The 17,863-nt window shown below is 55.6% G+C and overlaps 6 protein-coding genes across 6 annotated transcripts; 3 read left to right on the top strand and 3 right to left on the bottom strand.

The window, feature by feature from the left end:
• Positions 1–493: 493 nt before the first annotated feature.
• PG985_014842 (uncharacterized protein) lies at positions 494–1,612 on the bottom strand (the record flags this gene model as incomplete). The annotated part of the gene is made up of 1 exon (XM_066834608.1): positions 494–1,612. One exon carries the CDS (start codon positions 1,610–1,612, stop codon positions 494–496), a length of 1,119 nt encoding a protein of 372 aa, XP_066677218.1.
• A 628-nt stretch (positions 1,613–2,240) lies between these two features.
• PG985_014843 (uncharacterized protein) lies at positions 2,241–2,577 on the bottom strand (the record flags this gene model as incomplete). The annotated part of the gene is made up of 2 exons (XM_066834609.1): positions 2,241–2,376; positions 2,468–2,577. The coding sequence occupies 2 exons, from the start codon at positions 2,575–2,577 to the stop codon at positions 2,241–2,243; spliced, it is 246 nt and encodes an 81-aa protein (XP_066677219.1).
• Positions 2,578–5,247: 2,670 nt separating this feature from the next.
• On the top strand, positions 5,248–5,985 carry PG985_014844 (2OG-Fe(II) oxygenase family oxidoreductase; the record flags this gene model as incomplete). Its single annotated transcript, XM_066834610.1, has 1 exon — positions 5,248–5,985. One exon carries the CDS (start codon positions 5,248–5,250, stop codon positions 5,983–5,985), a length of 738 nt encoding a protein of 245 aa, XP_066677220.1.
• Positions 5,986–6,790: 805 nt separating this feature from the next.
• PG985_014845 (subtilisin-like protein) lies at positions 6,791–9,515 on the bottom strand (the record flags this gene model as incomplete). Its single annotated transcript, XM_066834611.1, has 7 exons — positions 6,791–6,943; positions 7,046–7,105; positions 7,250–8,243; positions 8,330–8,450; positions 8,652–8,970; positions 9,027–9,183; positions 9,253–9,515. The coding sequence occupies 7 exons, from the start codon at positions 9,513–9,515 to the stop codon at positions 6,791–6,793; spliced, it is 2,067 nt and encodes a 688-aa protein (XP_066677221.1).
• A 1,913-nt stretch (positions 9,516–11,428) lies between these two features.
• On the top strand, positions 11,429–12,832 carry PG985_014846 (uncharacterized protein; the record flags this gene model as incomplete). The annotated part of the gene is made up of 2 exons (XM_066834612.1): positions 11,429–11,554; positions 11,681–12,832. 2 exons carry the CDS (start codon positions 11,429–11,431, stop codon positions 12,830–12,832), a joined length of 1,278 nt encoding a protein of 425 aa, XP_066677222.1.
• Positions 12,833–13,995: 1,163 nt separating this feature from the next.
• Positions 13,996–15,014, top strand: PG985_014847 (uncharacterized protein; the record flags this gene model as incomplete). The annotated part of the gene is made up of 2 exons (XM_066834613.1): positions 13,996–14,436; positions 14,556–15,014. The coding sequence occupies 2 exons, from the start codon at positions 13,996–13,998 to the stop codon at positions 15,012–15,014; spliced, it is 900 nt and encodes a 299-aa protein (XP_066677223.1).
• Between the last annotated feature and the right edge of the window lie 2,849 nt (positions 15,015–17,863).

Raw genomic sequence — 17,863 nt, forward strand, 5'->3', positions numbered from 1 at the left:
AAAATTAAAATGTATATAGAAATGCGAATGAATGAAAAGAAGAAGAGTAGTTTGCTACCCTCGATTACATGTACATTGAAGGGAGGCGGGCACTGATATCTCTACACATGAACCATGCCCCTTTATCCCATTGATGCCAGTTGGGTTGAAGGGGTGCCCCCGGGCGGTCCCTTTGTTCCAAGGACACGCACCGACGACCGACTCCCCTTATCAGCAGGTATTGCCTTTGTCGGCCAGTTTCATTGTTTCGTCCCGGGGTTATTTCTGGAAGCCCCCCAAAAGAAGTGTCGCCGGACTAAGGGCGGCAAGAAAAGACGATGGGCCCCCGATCATACTGCCGATCATACCGACTACTTTGCGGTCGTCCCATGTCCCCCGGAGCCAAGGCCCACACAATCCGGTTTCTTGGTGGGGAGACTACTGCTCAGGCCCCGAGCCCCCCGGACTGCCTAGCCAATTGGCAATAAGTGATACAACTTTAAATCAACGACGATCAAGTAATCTTCAAGAGTCGAGCTGCATTCTGATACGCCACCTGGTCGAACTCGGCCTGCGTCACCAACCCACTATCCCGCAACCCCGCCATGAACGCCGCCCCGTCCTCGTTGCGCGCGAACGGGTAGTCGACACTGTACAGGACGCGGCCCCGGTCCGTGTTGCGCACCAGCGTGGCCACGGGGTCGAGGCTGAAGACGCCGCTCGTGGTGACGTAGACGTTACTCGCCCAGACTTCGGTCAGGGTCCGGTTCCGGCCCCGGCTCAGATACAGGTCCGACCGCCACAGGGAGTACGGCACCAGCTCGCCCATGTGGCCCAGGATGACCTGCAGGTCCCGGTGCCGCTCGAACGCGCCGCCGAGGTACAGGCGCAGGAACCCGAAGCCGGCGCGCTCGTGCCAGCCCCACGCGGGGGTCCCGAACGCGGCGGCTTGGCCGGTGGTCCACTCGTCCTCGACCGCGGGGGCGTACAGGCCGGACCCGGCGGCGAGGATGTCGCGTAGGGACGGGTAGGTCGGGTGCAGGTAGATGGGCACGTCGAGCGCGACGGCGGCGGCCCACAGCGGGTCGTGGGCGGGGCCGTCGTAGTAGCTCTCGTTGGCGAGGTGGGCGTCGACCAGGGCGCCGACGAAGCCGTGCGTCGTCACGCACCGGCGCAGCTCGGCCGCGGCGTCCCCGGGCAAGGCCATGGGCAACACGCAGAAGCCGCGGAACCGCGTCGGGTCCGGCGAGGCCGCGATGGCGGTCGCGAGCTCGTCGTTGGCGGTGGCGCACCCGGGCGGCGAGGACAGGACCTCCGGGATGGGGACGTGGGAGATGACCTGGACGCGGATGTTGTTGGCGTCCATGGAGGCGAGACGCGAGGACCCGATCTCGCGGAGCTTGGGCAGCACCGCGCTGGCGCCGATCGGCGCGTTCAGCGGATTGTCCTGGAACTGCTGGATCAGTGAGGGCGAGAGCCAGTGCTCTTCCAACGTGTAGTAAGGAGGAAGGCTGTAGTTCCTGGTCACTGTTGGCTCATTGATCTGCCTGTTGGCTCGTTCCGAAGTCGTGGGCAGGCCAGACGTCAGCGACGAGAGCAGCCAAGCCAGAAGCCCCGCCCGTACGGAGTGCATGTCGGCGATGATTTCAATGATTCAGCACGGCCGATGAACGAAAGGTGACAGCACTCTGTTTCTCTACACTTCTATGTGCCTCTCTTTCAGTACCGCAGCATTCGCATCGACAATCGCACACGGTGTCGTCGTGGAGGTTGGAACGTTGTTTTGGGTTTGAGTTCAACACGACATGACCGTGTCGGGGTCATGCCCACCGACTGTTTTCGTCTTGGCAAGCCACTGCGTCCGAAGATGCAGTCAGCCGACATATCACCTTGGAAACATTTTGATCGGCTCGTATTGCGGCATGCAGTCTTCGACCCCGAAGAACTTGGTCGGCACCAGTCCTGACTCTGGACTCAACTGAGTGGTAGCTTTGGTAAGCAAGAGATGTCAAACGTAATGCGAAAATAGCGTTGCGATCGCTGCATATTGCCATCGTATTTGACCTAAAGCAATATTCCCGACCACCGCATGAATCATTCTGCCGCCTGCATCCTTCAAGAGAAATCAATCGTCTGCTCCAAGTATTCCAATATCGTATCATATCTTACATCAGCCCATTGACTGGCAGCTCCGTGTGCCCAAATTGAGACTAACAATGTCGCCACGTCAAGCGTGTGCGTTGCTGTATGCGTGCAATCGACTATGATGAGCCACAGGCGGCACTGTAACGGCTCCCGTCGTTTCGCGGCCCTTCATCCTTGCACACCTGCTTGCCTGTGCAGGTTTCCTTGACAGACAATTTGTCGCCATTGCATTGAAACAAGATCTTGTTGTTCCTACATGGGTAGAGCGTCCTTGCGTCAGTAAAAGGGGTCGTTGCTGGGTTATGCTGTGCCACTGGAGTAGCGCATGGAGGTGGCCACTAACCCGCAGAAGACGTCGCCGTCCTGGTGCTTGTCGCTGCTGCATTCGCCGGCACCGGCGCGCGCCATGATCACGCATAGCGCGAGGGTGAGGAGGATCGCGACGAACCGCATCTCGAGGGCCAGTAACAATCGAATAATGACGTACTCTAGGATGGCGAAAGGAATTGAAACGGGTTCCTTTTCTTGTGGAGAATTGCCAGGGAATTGGAAAAAGAAGAAAAGAAGAAAAGAGGGAAACAGAAGCCCGTAGGGCTGGCTGGCTTATCTTACGCTGCCCAACAACTCGGTGACACCCCGCTGGGGGGCTGAGCGACCCCCCAGCTGGCCCAGAGTTGCAGGTTCGGGTATGCAGGTCTTTTCCTACCCGGCTGATTTAACCGAACCAATGTAACGTTTGCCCAGGCGCATATCACCTCAGCACCGCGCCGCTGCAGACTCTCTGTACACCCTGGACCAGATGTGCAAGTATCGAAATTTGATACATATTTGGTTTAATGTTGGGCAATTCACCTTTTCAATCTGCTGGTCAAGCCACTGTGAATATGACGATGTAATCATTTTCTAAGTGTTGTTGGTCTCCGTTGACGCTGGAGCGACTGACGTCGTGGAGGCTGAGTTGGCTGGTACTCGCGAGTCTTGGTGACACAATGGAATCAATTGTGTCGGGGACACACAGGTTCAGCAGGGGGCAGCACGAGCGTGGTACTCCGAGCCATGATGGGTCGGTCTCGACATGAAGGTGGCCAGATGTGGCCAATAGCTGAACCATGGCTTGAACACTGGATAGGGGTTGGGTACGCTCCGCAACTAGATCAAATGCATTCGACATTTACAGCTAGCTAGTTCCCTTCAATTTATCATATATACACATGAGCCGAATCGGTGTGAAACTTGAATGCAAGGGTGCCAGGCCCAGGTGCCATGCATATACTGTCTTGGACTCTTGAGCCAACCATGTAACACCACATGCCATCGAGGCCTCGGTACTTTGCCGCCAGCACCGTACAACCCTTCGGCGAGCTATAATGACGCAGCATGATGCCTGTCAGTTAAGTTGGGGCTTCGAAACTCGAAGATAAAAAGGGATTCCTAACGATGCTTTCGACTGGGGTCCGGTGGCGACGAGACGTTGAAGGTACAGGGTATCTAGTCTAAATCCAGAGATTCTTTAGTTGGTCAGGTCTAAAATCGCGAGGTTCAACCTCCTCTTCCAGAGCCAGGGGGAGGCGCGGGCCACACTGCACCGCCCGGTAGGAAAGTGGGTAGATGGTATTAGGGGGTTGCCGGCGCTGGAGGCTTGCCGAGGGGCTTATCTGTCGCGTGCGTGGAAAGATGTGTTTCGTGTGATTTGGGTTGCAATGTAGACAAAGGGGAGAGTCAGCATAGCCAGCATTCTATTCAGGAAATCCATATTACGACAGAGGGGGGCAATTCCTCCCAGTCCCCGCTGTTTGTAAGCATGGGCAGCCTTCTATAAAGAATGCTAGTTTATGATTTAGGTGAATAAGTGTGTGAGTAAGTGTGGTTTCGAACGAAAAAAAGGGGCTTCGTTTTTCGTCTTTTTGTTCCTTTTCTCGAGACAACGAGGTGTGAGACTCTTTAAGCCCGTTATGTCGCCCGCCATCCTTCCCCAGAATACTCCTTTCCAGCCAACCACGGTTCACCCTTCCATGAGTTCCTCGAGCGTAGCTGGCCCAGCTCGCAGTATATCAACTCTCGGGGCGGCATATGCCTTCACAGCCGGTTTGGTTGAACTCTTTGCTGGAGACGTCGAGGCAATCATTGTGAATAACCCAACCGCCGTCTTGGCATACAATAGGTATTCCACCACTACGTTTCGGGAATATATATTAGCTTGTTGGATTAACCAACGGATGTGGCAATCCAAGAGGGGACCAATGCACCTGGCCGCAAGAGGCTTTGCATTTCTACTTACATGCAATAGGATTTACCCACTGGTCGGAGAAATACAGCCACCCCGTCAATAGGCGGAGGGCCACAGTTATACGCGCGGGCCATGCCGCAAAGAGCGGCGGCCAGGATAGCAGCAAGGAAGCGCATATCGGATACGATTGGTGGATGAGATCGGGGTGCAAGAAAAAGACTCAGTTGGGTTGTTGCGAGAGGCTTGTCAAAGTAGGTAGGCAGATGCAAAGGAGAAAATGACACAGGACAACCCTTTTATATAATTACAGTTTTCGACGCTGATAAAACATTGGATAAAGTTGTCCCCTGGCATCTTATCGAGGCCACGTCCAGGTTTCCCACCAACCATCTTTCCACCCATGACCTCCCTATCCCATGGGTCTCAATAGCAGGGCATTCGATACGTAAAGTCGTCCCGCATGCCCTCGGCGAAGCAGTCTGAATGGGATAGCCACTGGCCGCGCTCACATACATAGCGCATCTCATTGCTGTGTTCATCTCATTCCAGTTCCCGTTATTTGCGCTGAAGCCTACATAACTTACAGTTGTCGTTGTAAGAATTGACTTTAGGGGTTCTGGTGGTGACCGTTACCCCATAAATTCATTTCCCCACTTTGGCCGCTGCCTGTGGCTCGATTTTGGTGGGCTGATTTTTTCGCAAAGGGCGCAAAGGTAACAAAGATCTCACCACGCACTTTGCACATTGGCGGCAGGACCAATAAAGCGAAAAGTCAAGAGTGCATGAGGAGAATTGGAGAGGAAAACGTGAAGTGCACCGTCCCAAGCATTGTATGGGCAGAGAGGGAAAAGGGGAGAAAAGCAGGAGAGGGCATTTTCCTACCCCCGTTTCCCACAATGGAGGAGCTCCCGATGGAGCCCCGCGGCCTCTTCTTCCAGCCCGACTTCGTCACGCCCGCGCACGAGGCCGAGCTGGTGCGCGTCTTCCGCGAAGAGCTCGAGTGGCCCGCCCGGCCCCCGGGAACCCGCCTCAGCCTGCACTACGGCTACACCTTCGACTACAAGACCTTCGGCGTGGACCCGGCCATCCCCTTCCGCGAGTTCCCGGAGTGGCTGCGGCCCCTGATCCCCCAGACGGTCCGGGGAGGCCTCCCGCCCGACCAGGTCTGTCTGCAGTACTACCCGCCCGGCGCGGGGATCCCGCCCCACGTCGACACCCACTCGGCCTACGACGAGCTGTACTCGCTGTCGCTGGGCAGCGCCGTCATGATGCAGTTCCGGCGGCCGGCGGAGGCGGAGGGGAAAGAGGACGACAGGGCGGAGCTGGACTTGGCGCCCCGCAGCCTGCTCGAGATGCGCGGCGATGCGCGGCTGCACTGGACCCACGGCATCAAGAAGCGCAAGACGGATACCCTGCCCGACGGCACGGTGCGGCTGCGGCAGGACCGCTGGAGCATCACGTACCGCTGGCTGCGGGAGCGCGCCGACGAAGACACGCCCGCGGAGTGCGAGTGCGGCAATGCGCGGCAGTGCGACACGGCGCAGCGGCGGGTGGGGATCGAGCGGGAGTACCGTTGGAAGCAGCAGGAGCAGGAGAAGAAGCCAGAGGACACACAGCAGGAACCAGCGAGCTGAGATGAGGACACACCCAAATCAATTGATCAACCAAAACCCCATATCGCCGAAAGAAAGCGCGGTAAGGCGTTTCATGTGTCAAGTCCCATTTGATCATGCAGGATCTTCTGGCATCGTGTTACGTGCGCTAGGCATCCAAGGCATCCATCGCGCCAAAGCAAGCTAGCAAGTCCGCCGGTCTGTCGCTGTTGGGCCTGCTTTCGCTACCCTCGACCTTGCCACCCAAGCCGTCAAGTTCATGGTAAGACGGTCACAGCATCTACCCATCCACACTCACCACATCTCCAACCAAAAGGGCGAACACCACCAAGCCAGGCGTCTAGTCTTTAGACGATAAGAAAACAGAGGAATCCCACCCAACAGCCAATGCAACCCCCAAAGGAGTCCATATTTGTAGATGTCATTATCATCCAGCTTGCGAACAACTCGACCAACACATGCGCATATGGCAAGGTTGGCCAACTCCGATGCACCTATGCGTCTTGTCTTGGACACGATATGATGGAAAGCACCTCTTTGCTTCCCTGTTCTGGGTCTCATGCTGTCACTGCTGTCAACATCCGGCCATGCCAGCGTCGCAAATCAATCAACAGTCAATGGAAAAGACCAGGTACTCTAGGGAACCAACAATGAAACTGAATAATTCTATTATGAACCTATAATCTAAATTATGTTGGCTAATCACGTCTTCAGCTGGTCATTGGCGAGCCCACTGTGCAAGCCGAATCGGAGGCCGTCAAGTGACGCGACGAGATCCGTAAATGACACAAGTCTTCTTCTCTATGAATGTCGTTTTCACCTCTGCTCAAACGCTCATGAGCAAATCGAGCAGCTTAGGGAAGTTAGGCGACCCAAGACCCGTAACGGGGTCCCACCCCTTGGCCGCCGCAAACCCCGGCGTTCCGCATCCGGGGTTGTTGCCCGACGTCACGTCAAAGAAGACCTCGGGATGGGAGTACTGTATTTTGGTTAGTTTCATCTAATCAACCACAATTCTTGACATCCCCGACTTTGTCCATCGGCCCATATCAGCCGCTGGAACGGGTAGTGAGTGACTTACCAGAATCGGGTTGATGAACCCCACCGTGCTCTTCCCAGCCTTCAGCCGCTCCTCATTGACCTATCGGTTCTCGGCGTCAGCATTTACTCCTCTAGGGTGAACAGGATGTCTTGACTGGGGATAATAGAGGTTTTTTGAACAAGCGGTTGCTCCATCCCTTTGAGACACTGGGATAATATGGAATAAACATCGAAAGTCACTTACCAGCGTCAGCACCGCACCCCACACGGGCGCCGACAACGACGTGCCGCCGATCAGCCACCAGCTGCCACCCGTATACACGACCTGGCGATCGCCCACGGCGGCCACGTCCGGGTAGCCGCGGCCAAGCTTATTATATACGCCGCCCTGAGTAATATTGACGAAGTTGCCGTCGCGTGGGAACTCAGCATAAGCCGTAAACGGCAGCGTGGGCCCGACGGTGTCGAGATAGCTATCCACGGCCGCTTTCTGCCACTCGGGGGCCGGGAACACGTTGCTGAACCCGCCGCCGCTGCCGAAGCGGGCCGTAGCCACCTCGCGCAGCCTCTCGCCGGGTTCGGGCGTCGTGTCGTTGCCGCCGAGCTTGCGGTCCCACTCGGTGCTGCCGACGGACAGGACGTAGGGGCAGGTCGAGGCGAACTCCGGGTTGAAGAGCGGTCCGGTCTCGTTGTGGGCCCCGCCGCGGGGGCAGTTGGCGGCCCTGCCGACGCCGTCGTCGCCCGAGGAGATGACGGTGGTGGTGCCCTGCAGCGCCAGCTTCATCCACTCGCCGCACTGGCGCTTCATGTAGTAGTCGGGCCAGTCGAGCTCGTCGCCGCCGTACGAGATGGACACGACGTTGGTCGGCGCGTAGACGCCGCACTGCAGCTGGCCCGTGTAGCCGCCCGGGTTGGGGTCGGGGTAGGCCGGGTCCTGGCAGCGGGGCTCGGTGCAGTCGCCCGTCTCGCCGTAGGCGGTGCGGGTGCAGTAGCTGCCGTCGATGGCGTCGAGGAAGGTGTTCCAGAAGCCCGAGAAGTTGCCCGAGTGCTGGTAGTACTCGTCGTCGACCTGGTACAGCACCGTCTTTTGCGGCCAGATGAGGGGCCAGGCTGCGTCAAAGTCGAGGGCGGACTCGGAGCCGGCTGTGATGGGGTAGGGGGAGGGTTCCTCGATGGCGCCCACAGCTCCGTCGACCAGGCGCTCCTCGGGATAGGTTCCTTTGGGGATGTTCATGTGTCTACTGAGTGTTAGCTAGAAGGTAGCAAGGGCGGGCGCAGAATGGATGATAGAATAGGCCAGGGTCATGGTGGGAGGCAAGCATACGGGTAAAGCGTGGCGAAAAAGACGTCCAAGTCGGCTCTGCTGTAATGATCATCCAGGCTTTCGAATATGCCAAGTTCGTTGCCGGCGCATGAGGTTGTTCCGTTGGGCAGGTTGTATTGAACTGGAAATTCGTCAGTGACTTGACAGTGCTAAGGTGGTTATTCCCTCCTGTGTTGATGCTTATTCCACGTTATCCCAGTGTCTCATGAGAGAAGGAGTGGCCGTTTATTCAAGGAGTAACCGTTCATCCGATGAATTTCCATTACTCCCTTGGAGCCATCCTCACCATGAAACCTGGGAGGGGGGTGGAGAGAAAACTTACCCCTTGTGCACTCTGCCGTGACATAACGGTCGCAGGTAGTGGCATTTGGGTTGGGAAAGCCAGGGAGTTGCGTGATCTCGGGCCGCACAATCTTGCCATCCTTCAGACCACTCCGCTTCCTCTTGCTATCCTTACCACCCGTGGAGCGCTTCCGGAGCCGGGTGCCGGGGGTCACGTAGTCAACGTGCTCTTGGACGTGAGACGGCACGTGGTAGGACTCGGTCGAAATGTCCTGCGTGCCGTCCGAGTGCTGCCAGACGTGGAACTCGGCATAGAGCAGATTCTCCGCCTCGGCGGTGGTGGCATCAAATTGAATCCACTAAGGGGCATGAGTACGGCAGACGGCCACAAATGAAGAGGTAGCTGGCCGCTTACCTGCTTATTCACAGACTGAGCCACGCGATCCCTGGAGATGCCCGAGGCGACCACCCAATCGATCACGGCATCGACGCTCGACTTCGCTGAGGCGAAAAAGTCGATGACTTCCTCAGAGCTCATGTGCTTCCCGTAGTTGGCAGACTGGGGATTCGAGCTTTTGGTGAAGGGGGTCAGCCACTCATGATTGATTGGACTGATATTGGCAATAGTGCGGTCTACTTACATATCCATCAACCTATCATGTCCGGCGTCAAGGTTTCTCTGCTTCAGTCCGATTCGCATGGGCAGGACGGCACGAGAATAGACCTTGGCTCGTTTGGTCCACTGCCGTCCCAAACGCGGAACATGACGCTCGTGGAGATTGTGCGTAGCGGGGATTTCGCGCTTCCGCAATGACGAGCCTCTACGCGGCAGGGTCACCGGGTTGGCCACGGTCTCGAGGATGAGACCGGTGGTGAGGGCAGCCACCAAGGACTGGATAAGCATGGCGATGGCTAGTCAATGGGGACCTTTCGATTTTCGGCGTCAACAATTGTGAACAGGATGTCTCGTCGAACAAACGGTTACTCCATCCCTCACAAGACATTGGGACAAACACTAGAACAGGAAGGAATAATCACCGAAAGTGGCTTACCGGGTAGATGACGAGGAACGTCGTAGAGCTTGAGATGATCAAATAGAAGCCAGCTGGAACCTGCCTGTTGAGTCTCGTGGGTTTGACTGCCTTTATGAAAGCAGGCATCGGCACCTACATCTGTCCGGGTGAATCGGCCATCCCCCGCAAGAAGCGCACATCTTGTGTTTGTTTGCTAAACAGTCCACCGGAAGCAGGGCAGGACAGGCCGCATCTCACGCATTGGGCGCCGCAACAGGGGGAAGAGCAGGGGGGGAGGGTGGCCTATCATTGCCATGTCGAGCCCGGGGATGGTTATCGCACCTTCCTCATCTCTACTAGGCCATGGCCGCAATCTACGCGTAGTTACATGATCAGGTAGAGCATGCATGCAGTCAGATTCAAAAGGACGAACGGGCCAATGCACGCTGACACGGCTCCTCAAGCAACCGACATGGCGAACCGAAGGGCGAGCTCCCGCATCCGGACTAGCTTATCGGCAAAGGCATGAATAATTTCACGGATCGCCAACTTGCTCGTCTAGCCCCCCTGAACTGGGCCCCGCAACCGCAACCGCCGGGTCACCTCTCACTTCTCGATTGGTCACATTGGTTCGCCGGGGGGACTATCAAGCTTTCACTAGACGGGCAATACTCTTGCCCAGGAAGCTTGATCTCACTTCTCTCTGGACAGTCCCATAAATGAAGGTCTGCTACGTCGTATCCCGAGTTCGGACTTAAGATTGTTTCTCATTTCGGTGCTTAGGAACGATATGGAAGATCTGGAAAGGGACACGGGATGCCGCGTCGGATTTTTGCTGATAGCTGGTGCGCTGTCGCGATCAAACAGAATGCACTCGCCCTGTCCCGTCAGGTCCTTGCATATACATATGTGTATGTAACTTTACTCACGTAGGCGACCTACTCAGCGATGACGACCAGAACTGTGACGACGCCTAAAGCTAGGGTCGAGCAGCATCTTCCATACCAGGTTGCAAGTCCTTCTGCCGGGCCCAAAATAGGCTGTTTGGTTGTCACAGCCTGGATAGCGAAGCAATTCGTGCCACGGCGCGGAAGATAACCTGCTTGTTGCGCTTCTACTACATAAGTGGCGTCCGAGCCCCTGTAAAAGACTCACCGGCCGTACCTACTGACAGCCTGCTGCCCGCATCAAGTAACAGCCCCAGAATGGGTAATGCGTGGCGTCAGTAGCATACGAAGACGGCAGATGTAAACAAAGACTTTCTATGGATGAAACAGCGGGAAGATGATAATCCCCGTTGCTGATTTCTTTCTTTAGTCTTTTCAGTGACACCCGTGCAATCACCCAGATAGTCATTTGGGCAGTGGCTTGCATCATGTTTGGACTTGCAGCGCATGGAGTATCTGAAAACATCAGCTATTATCCGATGCGCATGAATCGAGGCGATGCAGTACGACACGATCTCCCAAGTTTAGTTACCAGGAGTCATAGGATCATCTCAATGCCGATCAAAATAGTATCTGAAGTGAGGGATTGAAGATTGGAACGAAAAGAGGGCAGAGCAGTAGTAGGCAGGGGAGCATCCCTATCGATCTCCATTGGTGGTGGGTGGGTCAGCTCAGGCACAAGCGCCCAAGCACCCAAGCAAACCCGATAAGCAGCAATTGGCTGGTACCCCTCCCCCGCCATCCACGATAAGAAACAAAAAATATTGGTCCTGTCCCGCATTCCGAGGGGCATCGTCGCAAAATAAGTTTGGATGGTAGTTTGCGACCCAAGTCATAATCGCACACCCACACACATCATGGCGCCGTACGACAGCGATTCATCTGGAGGCGAAGAGGAGGAGTACACCGAGACCAACGTCTTGCTGGGCTACGCTTCCAAAGATGCTGACGATGACACCATCAGCCGCCTCGGAGGGCGCCCTGTAAGTGCTGCTCAATCCTCACCAATCTTTGGGCGCTAAGGTCGAGGGAGTCCCTCGATATTCACTGCATCATCCCGTTGTTGCCTTGCTGGTCGCAGATTCTGATGCATTTTCCCCAAAATTTAGGAATGGCTAGACCCTTCATCGCCCCCGTCGGCCGCCCTTGCCCGATGCAAGGTCTGCAAGGACCTGATGGTCGTCATCCTCCAGCTCAACGGCGAGCTGCCCGAACAATTCCCCGGCCACGAGCGACGGATCTACGTGTTTGCCTGCAGAAAGAAGACTTGCCGACGGAAAGACGGCAGTATTCGCGCGGTGCGGGGCGTACGGATTGCGCCCGGTTCCAAGGTCGTCGCGGCAAAGAAGGAGGACGAGAAGAAGTCGACAACACCCGCCGCCAAACCTGAGCCCAAGCCGATCGCCACTGGCCTAGGTGAATCTCTCTTTGGTACCAAGACGATTGGGTCGTCCACAGGCTCGGCCAATCCGTTTGCGACGGGCAATTCGTCTGCCGCGGCCTCGAGCAACCCTTTTGCTTCCGCGAATCCCTTCAGCAAGCCTGCGCCGGCCGCCACCGAATCCAAACCTGAAGCCAAGCCCGAGGAAGAAGCCACCACCACGGAGAAGGTCGCGGAAGCCGTCAGCTCGTTGCCTCAAACGTTTGCCGAGACGCTCTCCCTCAACAACCCCCAGGCCAAGTCCGAAGCGCCAGAGCCGTCGGAGCCCTGGCCCGCCGAGAAGGACCAGCCCGCGCCGTACCCCATATCCTACCTGGCCGACGCCGACTACGAGACGCTCGACCCCACCCCGGCCCCCGTACCCCAGGCCGTGCAGATGGACGTCGACGACCCATCCTCTACTACTGGTGGCGGCGGCAAGGAGGACAAGGACGTGTTCGAGTCGAGCCACGACGCCGACTTCCAGAAGTTCGCGGACCGGCTGGCGCAGAACCCGGAGCAGGTGATCCGGTACGAGTTCCGGGGGCAGCCGCTGCTGTACTCCAAGGCCGACGCCGTGGGGCAGAACCTGGGCCAGGGGCGGAGCATGCCCCGGTGCGGCAACTGCGGGGCGGCCCGGACGTTCGAGGTGCAGATGACGCCCAACGCCATCGCCGAGCTCGAGGCCGAGGAGATGGGGCTCGAGGGCATGGACTGGGGCACGATTATCGTGGGGGTGTGCGACGCCGACTGCCAGGCCCGCGGCGTGGGCGAGGGCGAGGCGGGGTATCTGGAGGAGTGGGCGGGGGTGCAGTGGGAGGAGTTGACGATGAAGCGATGAAGAAGGGATGATGAGAAGAAGAAACAAAATGTTGAAATGAATGAACGATTTGCATATATTATGGAGCATAGAGCGAGTGAAGGCGGCCATGTGCTGAGGCAAGCGGCCGGGGCATATCATCAGTAGCAGATGGCACCATGTTTCTATCTGACTTGAAGCTATGTTTCTCTGAATCGAAGCTACTGCACTGCCTATTCAATCACGAGTAGTCGTCTCTTATGAGGTCCCAGAAGAAAAAGAAAATATACACCAAAGAACCAGTGGTCCTTCAACAATTTTGTTATATCTCCCAGTTCCATAATGCGAGTTGCGATGATCTGCCAGCCCAACGTAACTCAGCTAATGATAGATGACAGCTAAAGCGACCAAAACATCTTCAAGCAGTCCTCCTTTCATTCATTACACAGTTATATAATCAATCACGTCCATTATAAATTGACGCGTGGAACTTGCCCTCAATATTGCCGTTGCTATTGAGCTTGTCTGGGAGACGGACGAGGTTTGTCTCAGACAGCCAATCAATCATCATACTTAGTTATAGTATGTATGGCCCGCCTAGACGTATTCAATTCTTTGCCAAGGGAATACCTAAGCCAGATGGCCGGATTTCGAACGGTCCAGTTGTGGCTCGAGCATCATCCTATTGACGGGTCGCCGGAGAGAGATCTTTGGAGATACCCTTTTCCACCAATCACCACATGGGTTGGCGGTCAAAAAAGGACCAGTGCCCTTGCAACCACACCCCCGCAATTCTCGGCAAGAGTCCGTCTTGGCGCACTCTGCCATGGAGCTAGCTGTCGTGTACATGCGCAGATTGCGCTTTCTTGTGCGTCCGACTAGGATAAGAGCTCGGAACGCTTCCGGATCTGGCTCGCCCGGAGCGTCCCTGCCGCTGGCGGCGCGTTCTCCAAACGGGCAAGAGGTGAATCCAGAGAGGTCTAATATTTGGATATGCCGTTGGAGGCCACTGGCGGAATAATTCAGATCATGGCACGCACGAGCGATCGCGGTTCTTGAATAAAGAGAGCCAAAGGGACCGGGCGGTCCTCGTGTCAGACAGACCAAGCTGCGCACGCTCACGTCCGTTCGTACGAGTCGAATACCGTTGCGCTTCCCGGACTAGCACTACGAGGACCGAAACGACTTCCCCTATAGCGACGACGATGAAGCTCCTCTCCGCCACCCTGGCCCTCGGCCTGCTCTCCGCCACCGCCTCGGCGCAGAGCAAGGTCAAGGTGATGCTGCTCGGCGACTCCATCACGCAAATCACCTGCTGGCGCCCGAAAGTGTGGACGCAGCTGGCCTCGGCGGGGCTGTCCGGCAGCGTCGACTTCGTCGGCAGCACGAGCGGGCTCGAGTCCAAGTGCGGCTCGCCCCCCTCCGGGTTCGACCGGGACCACGAGGGCCACTCCGGCTGGCAGGCCTACGACATTGCGCGCAACAACATCGCGGGCTGGGTGCAGAACACGAGGCCCGACGTCCTCCAGTTCATGCTCGGGACGAACGATGTCAATATCGGCAAGCGCAATGTTCAGGCCATTTTGGATGCGTACACGACTATCCTTACGACGACGCGGGGTGCGAACCCGAATGTCAAGGTCATTGTATGTATTCTCCTCTCTTCTAGCCCACGCCTGACATCAACCCCGAATGGCTGCTTTGGCAACACGGGTACACCATAGAAAGAGAAAACCAGTCCAACTAACTAACCTACTACCCCCAGATCGACAAGCTGATCCCCACGAGCTGGAGCGACGCCACCATCGAGTCGGTCAACAGCGCCATCCCGGGCTGGGCCTCGCAGCACAGCACCGCGGCGAGCCCCATCGTCGTGGCCGACTGCTCGCGCGCCGCCGGCTTCACCAACGCCATGCTGGAGCAGGACGGCGTGCACCCCAACGACCTGGGCGACCAGTTCATCGCCCAGCAGGTCGGGCCCAAGCTCGTCCAGGCCATCAAGGCCGCTCAAGGGGGTGGCGGGGGCGGGAGTGCGCCGGTGGCCACCACCACTACTACGCTGAGGACTACCACGACGGCGGGTGGGGGAAGTCCGCCGTCGGCGCCGACGGGGAATTGTGCGGCTATGTATGGGCAGTGCGGCGGGAACGGGTGGGCGGGCGCGACGTGTTGTGTGCAGGGGACTTGCAAGGTCTCGAATGAGTGGTATTCGCAGTGTGCTTAGGCTTGTGTAGCTTATATTCTGTTGTGAATGATGCCGCTGATAGATCTATGTATCTACAAAACGAGGATGTATTGATTTGTCCAGTTTGCTCAGTCTTGACGGTGTTTTGTCAACCATCCAAAACGACTGACTTTAGGCGGCCTGTCTATGTGAATCAGCTGCAAAACATGGACGTACCCATTTTCCACTGTGTTGTTTGTATGTCTGCATCAAAGAATCAACGGCACAAGCTTGATTGCAATTACACACAGTCGCTTGTACACACTGTGCTTAGCAATGCGTATGAAAGCGAGAGAGAGAGATACGGCAAAAACGCATGCCATCTATTTATCAATCAGTTGGGGATGATGGATGGGTTGAGACGAAAAAGGAGTCAAAATAGAAGCAAGGGTCAAAAAGGTTGCTCATTCATTCATTGAATGAGCGGACAATTTCGAACCCAACACCATCAACTTCCCTATTCATTCCATTTGCTGGGTCTTTTGCGGACAGTATTCTTTGTCAACTTTAATACAAGGCCACTCTTTCCGCTTCTCTGCGTGGGCGTATGCTACGTTTTTCGTAGTCACCTAACCCCATGTACCTCTCTGGAGCTCTCTGATTTAAGTCTCGCACTCTTCCAACTGGACCAAGTCGGCGTCAGGTTATGGGCCCGGAAATTGTATTTATCAGGTGTCAGTGCCATGGTGGCTTATATCCCTGGCCATTGGGCGTGCGTCGTTGCCCGAAGAATAACCGGTGTTTCAGCTCATCTACGTGGTAGCACACGTACCTCCTTGGCGCTGTTGAGGCAGAGGGAAGGGGGAAGCGGTCAAAAAGAAAGCATAGTTTTCGCTGGTTGTTTATATATCACCCCCAGAAAACGGAATATACTGAAGGTTGTTGTGGTGACATGACAGAAGCGATGGGGACGACCTGCTGCTTTTTACTCCAGTGTTCAAAAATCCACCAAAGCGGTGGATACCTCCCCAACTCTCCAGAGAAGAGTAGATGGGCACTTGGCCCTATCGCTTATGTAGGTAGAGAACAGAGCACGAGTATCCCCTTGGTAGCGACAGTGCTGCTTTTGGTATTACTTCCCATGAATTACCAACAGGCCGATCTACTATCCAATCGTATATTTTACCAGAGCCTCAGATGTCAGACAAAGAATTAGAATGGTTCCACGCTGCAACTCGTTCTGGAACTTCCCCATTGACCTAAGCCAGTAGCCGCAGTCGTGACACACCCTGCCGGTCCGACCTTGTAAAATACGCTCCCTCCTTTGAATGCGGGATCAGAAGATGGCAAGTAATGAACCTTCTTTGCGCAGTATGACAGGGACATAGCTGTATGATTCGTGATTGAGGTCGATTTTACCTAGTGGAACAACTGGGAACACAGAGGGTCGCGCATGTGCTGCTGCGCTAAAAGTGGCTTCATTGGAGTTGTCGCCCATGGGCGGGCGGGGATTGACTAAACTAATGGCAGCACTTGCATATGGGATGCATACTCCCCCCGGAAAATATAAGCCAGCGGGCGACCAGTGAAAATTGTACTTGATAGGGGACAAATAACGAAATCAAGTCGAGTTCAAGAAGAGCCGGTGGGAATAAAAAGGGTTGGAAATGAAAAGAAAAAAAAGCCAAAAAAAATTGCGCGCGCTGTGAAATTCGAATTCAACACCCTCTGCCTCAAGTCTAGTTGGAAATGCCTGGTCACTTTCTGTCAAGGGAACGGCCGCCAGGCTGGTTCAAGTAATCAGGTGCATGTGCGGAAACATGGCTTGGTTCGTAGCGCTCGGCGTGTAGCGAGGCTTGGTAGTCAATGTGTAGTCTGGTAGGAGGGCATGATGATGGCCGGTACTCCTGTCACCGAGACGTGTCTAGACGTTGGATGATATCTGCAGCATCTGCGAACGAGATGAGAGTCAGGGAAGAGAGATGTAATATGGCAATGAAGCGTAAGCGGACTCAGAACACTCCAACTAGTCCATCGGTGTCAGGCATTGAACTCGAATTTTGTTGGAAGGGCTGGAACTATGACGGCTTATAATCTTGCTCTGGTGGCTTGCTCAGGGTGGCCTGGGCCGAAGAATAAGCGGGTGAGTTTGTTCCAGAGCATTGGCCCTCGAGCGATGGGAGCGGCGAAACAGAGGCGGCATCGAAGAGAAAAAAGAGGAAATGAGGCCGGACGAGATGGTGTTTTTACACATATGATGTACGGAGCACGAGTTTACTGCTAGTGTAGCAGCTGGGTAACGCTATGAGAAAAGACACGGCGGTTTTATTTTTATTGGTGGGTGTGATGGACCTGCAGCTGCAGAGGTTTTGTTAGTGAGTCCCCGCAGAATGCACCAGTGTGCATGTTTCCCCTCTTCAGCGGCCCAGGTCAGAATAACCCTAGCCAATCAACCAATCCGCTTGCTTATGGGCAAACTGCGTCCCCTTTTCATACTCACTCGAAATAACTGTCTTCTCCTTGCCTATAGACCATGTGTTTGCACTGGGATGGATATCTCACTGCAATTGACGGACCAATAGCTGACCGAGTGGGAGTAAGGTTCTCAGAAGGTAGGTAAAGGTGTTGGGTGTTGCTACGAACTCAGTCACCTGTCCAGCATTGTCGCCACGGCACCATAACAACATCAGTGGTGTGTGAAGCCAGCACATCAACTCAAGTATAAAATGTGGAAAAGAATTAATAGGCAGCATGGAGCCGGTTTCTATCTAAATAGGTACTCTATGGACAGGGTATCGTGCTTTCATCAGGCTATGTGCGAAAAAGAAGTAGTAAAAAGGGAGAAAGAAGCGAAAGAAGAAAAAGCGTGCCCGTCGATGGTACAGCCGAGCGAGGTTGGTGGCCCATGA

Source organism: Apiospora marii, assembly GCF_038362585.1.
Source record: "Apiospora marii strain CBS 49790 chromosome Unknown utg000012l_segment0_segment0, whole genome shotgun sequence".
Classification (NCBI taxonomy): Eukaryota; Fungi; Ascomycota; class Sordariomycetes; order Amphisphaeriales; family Apiosporaceae; genus Apiospora; species Apiospora marii.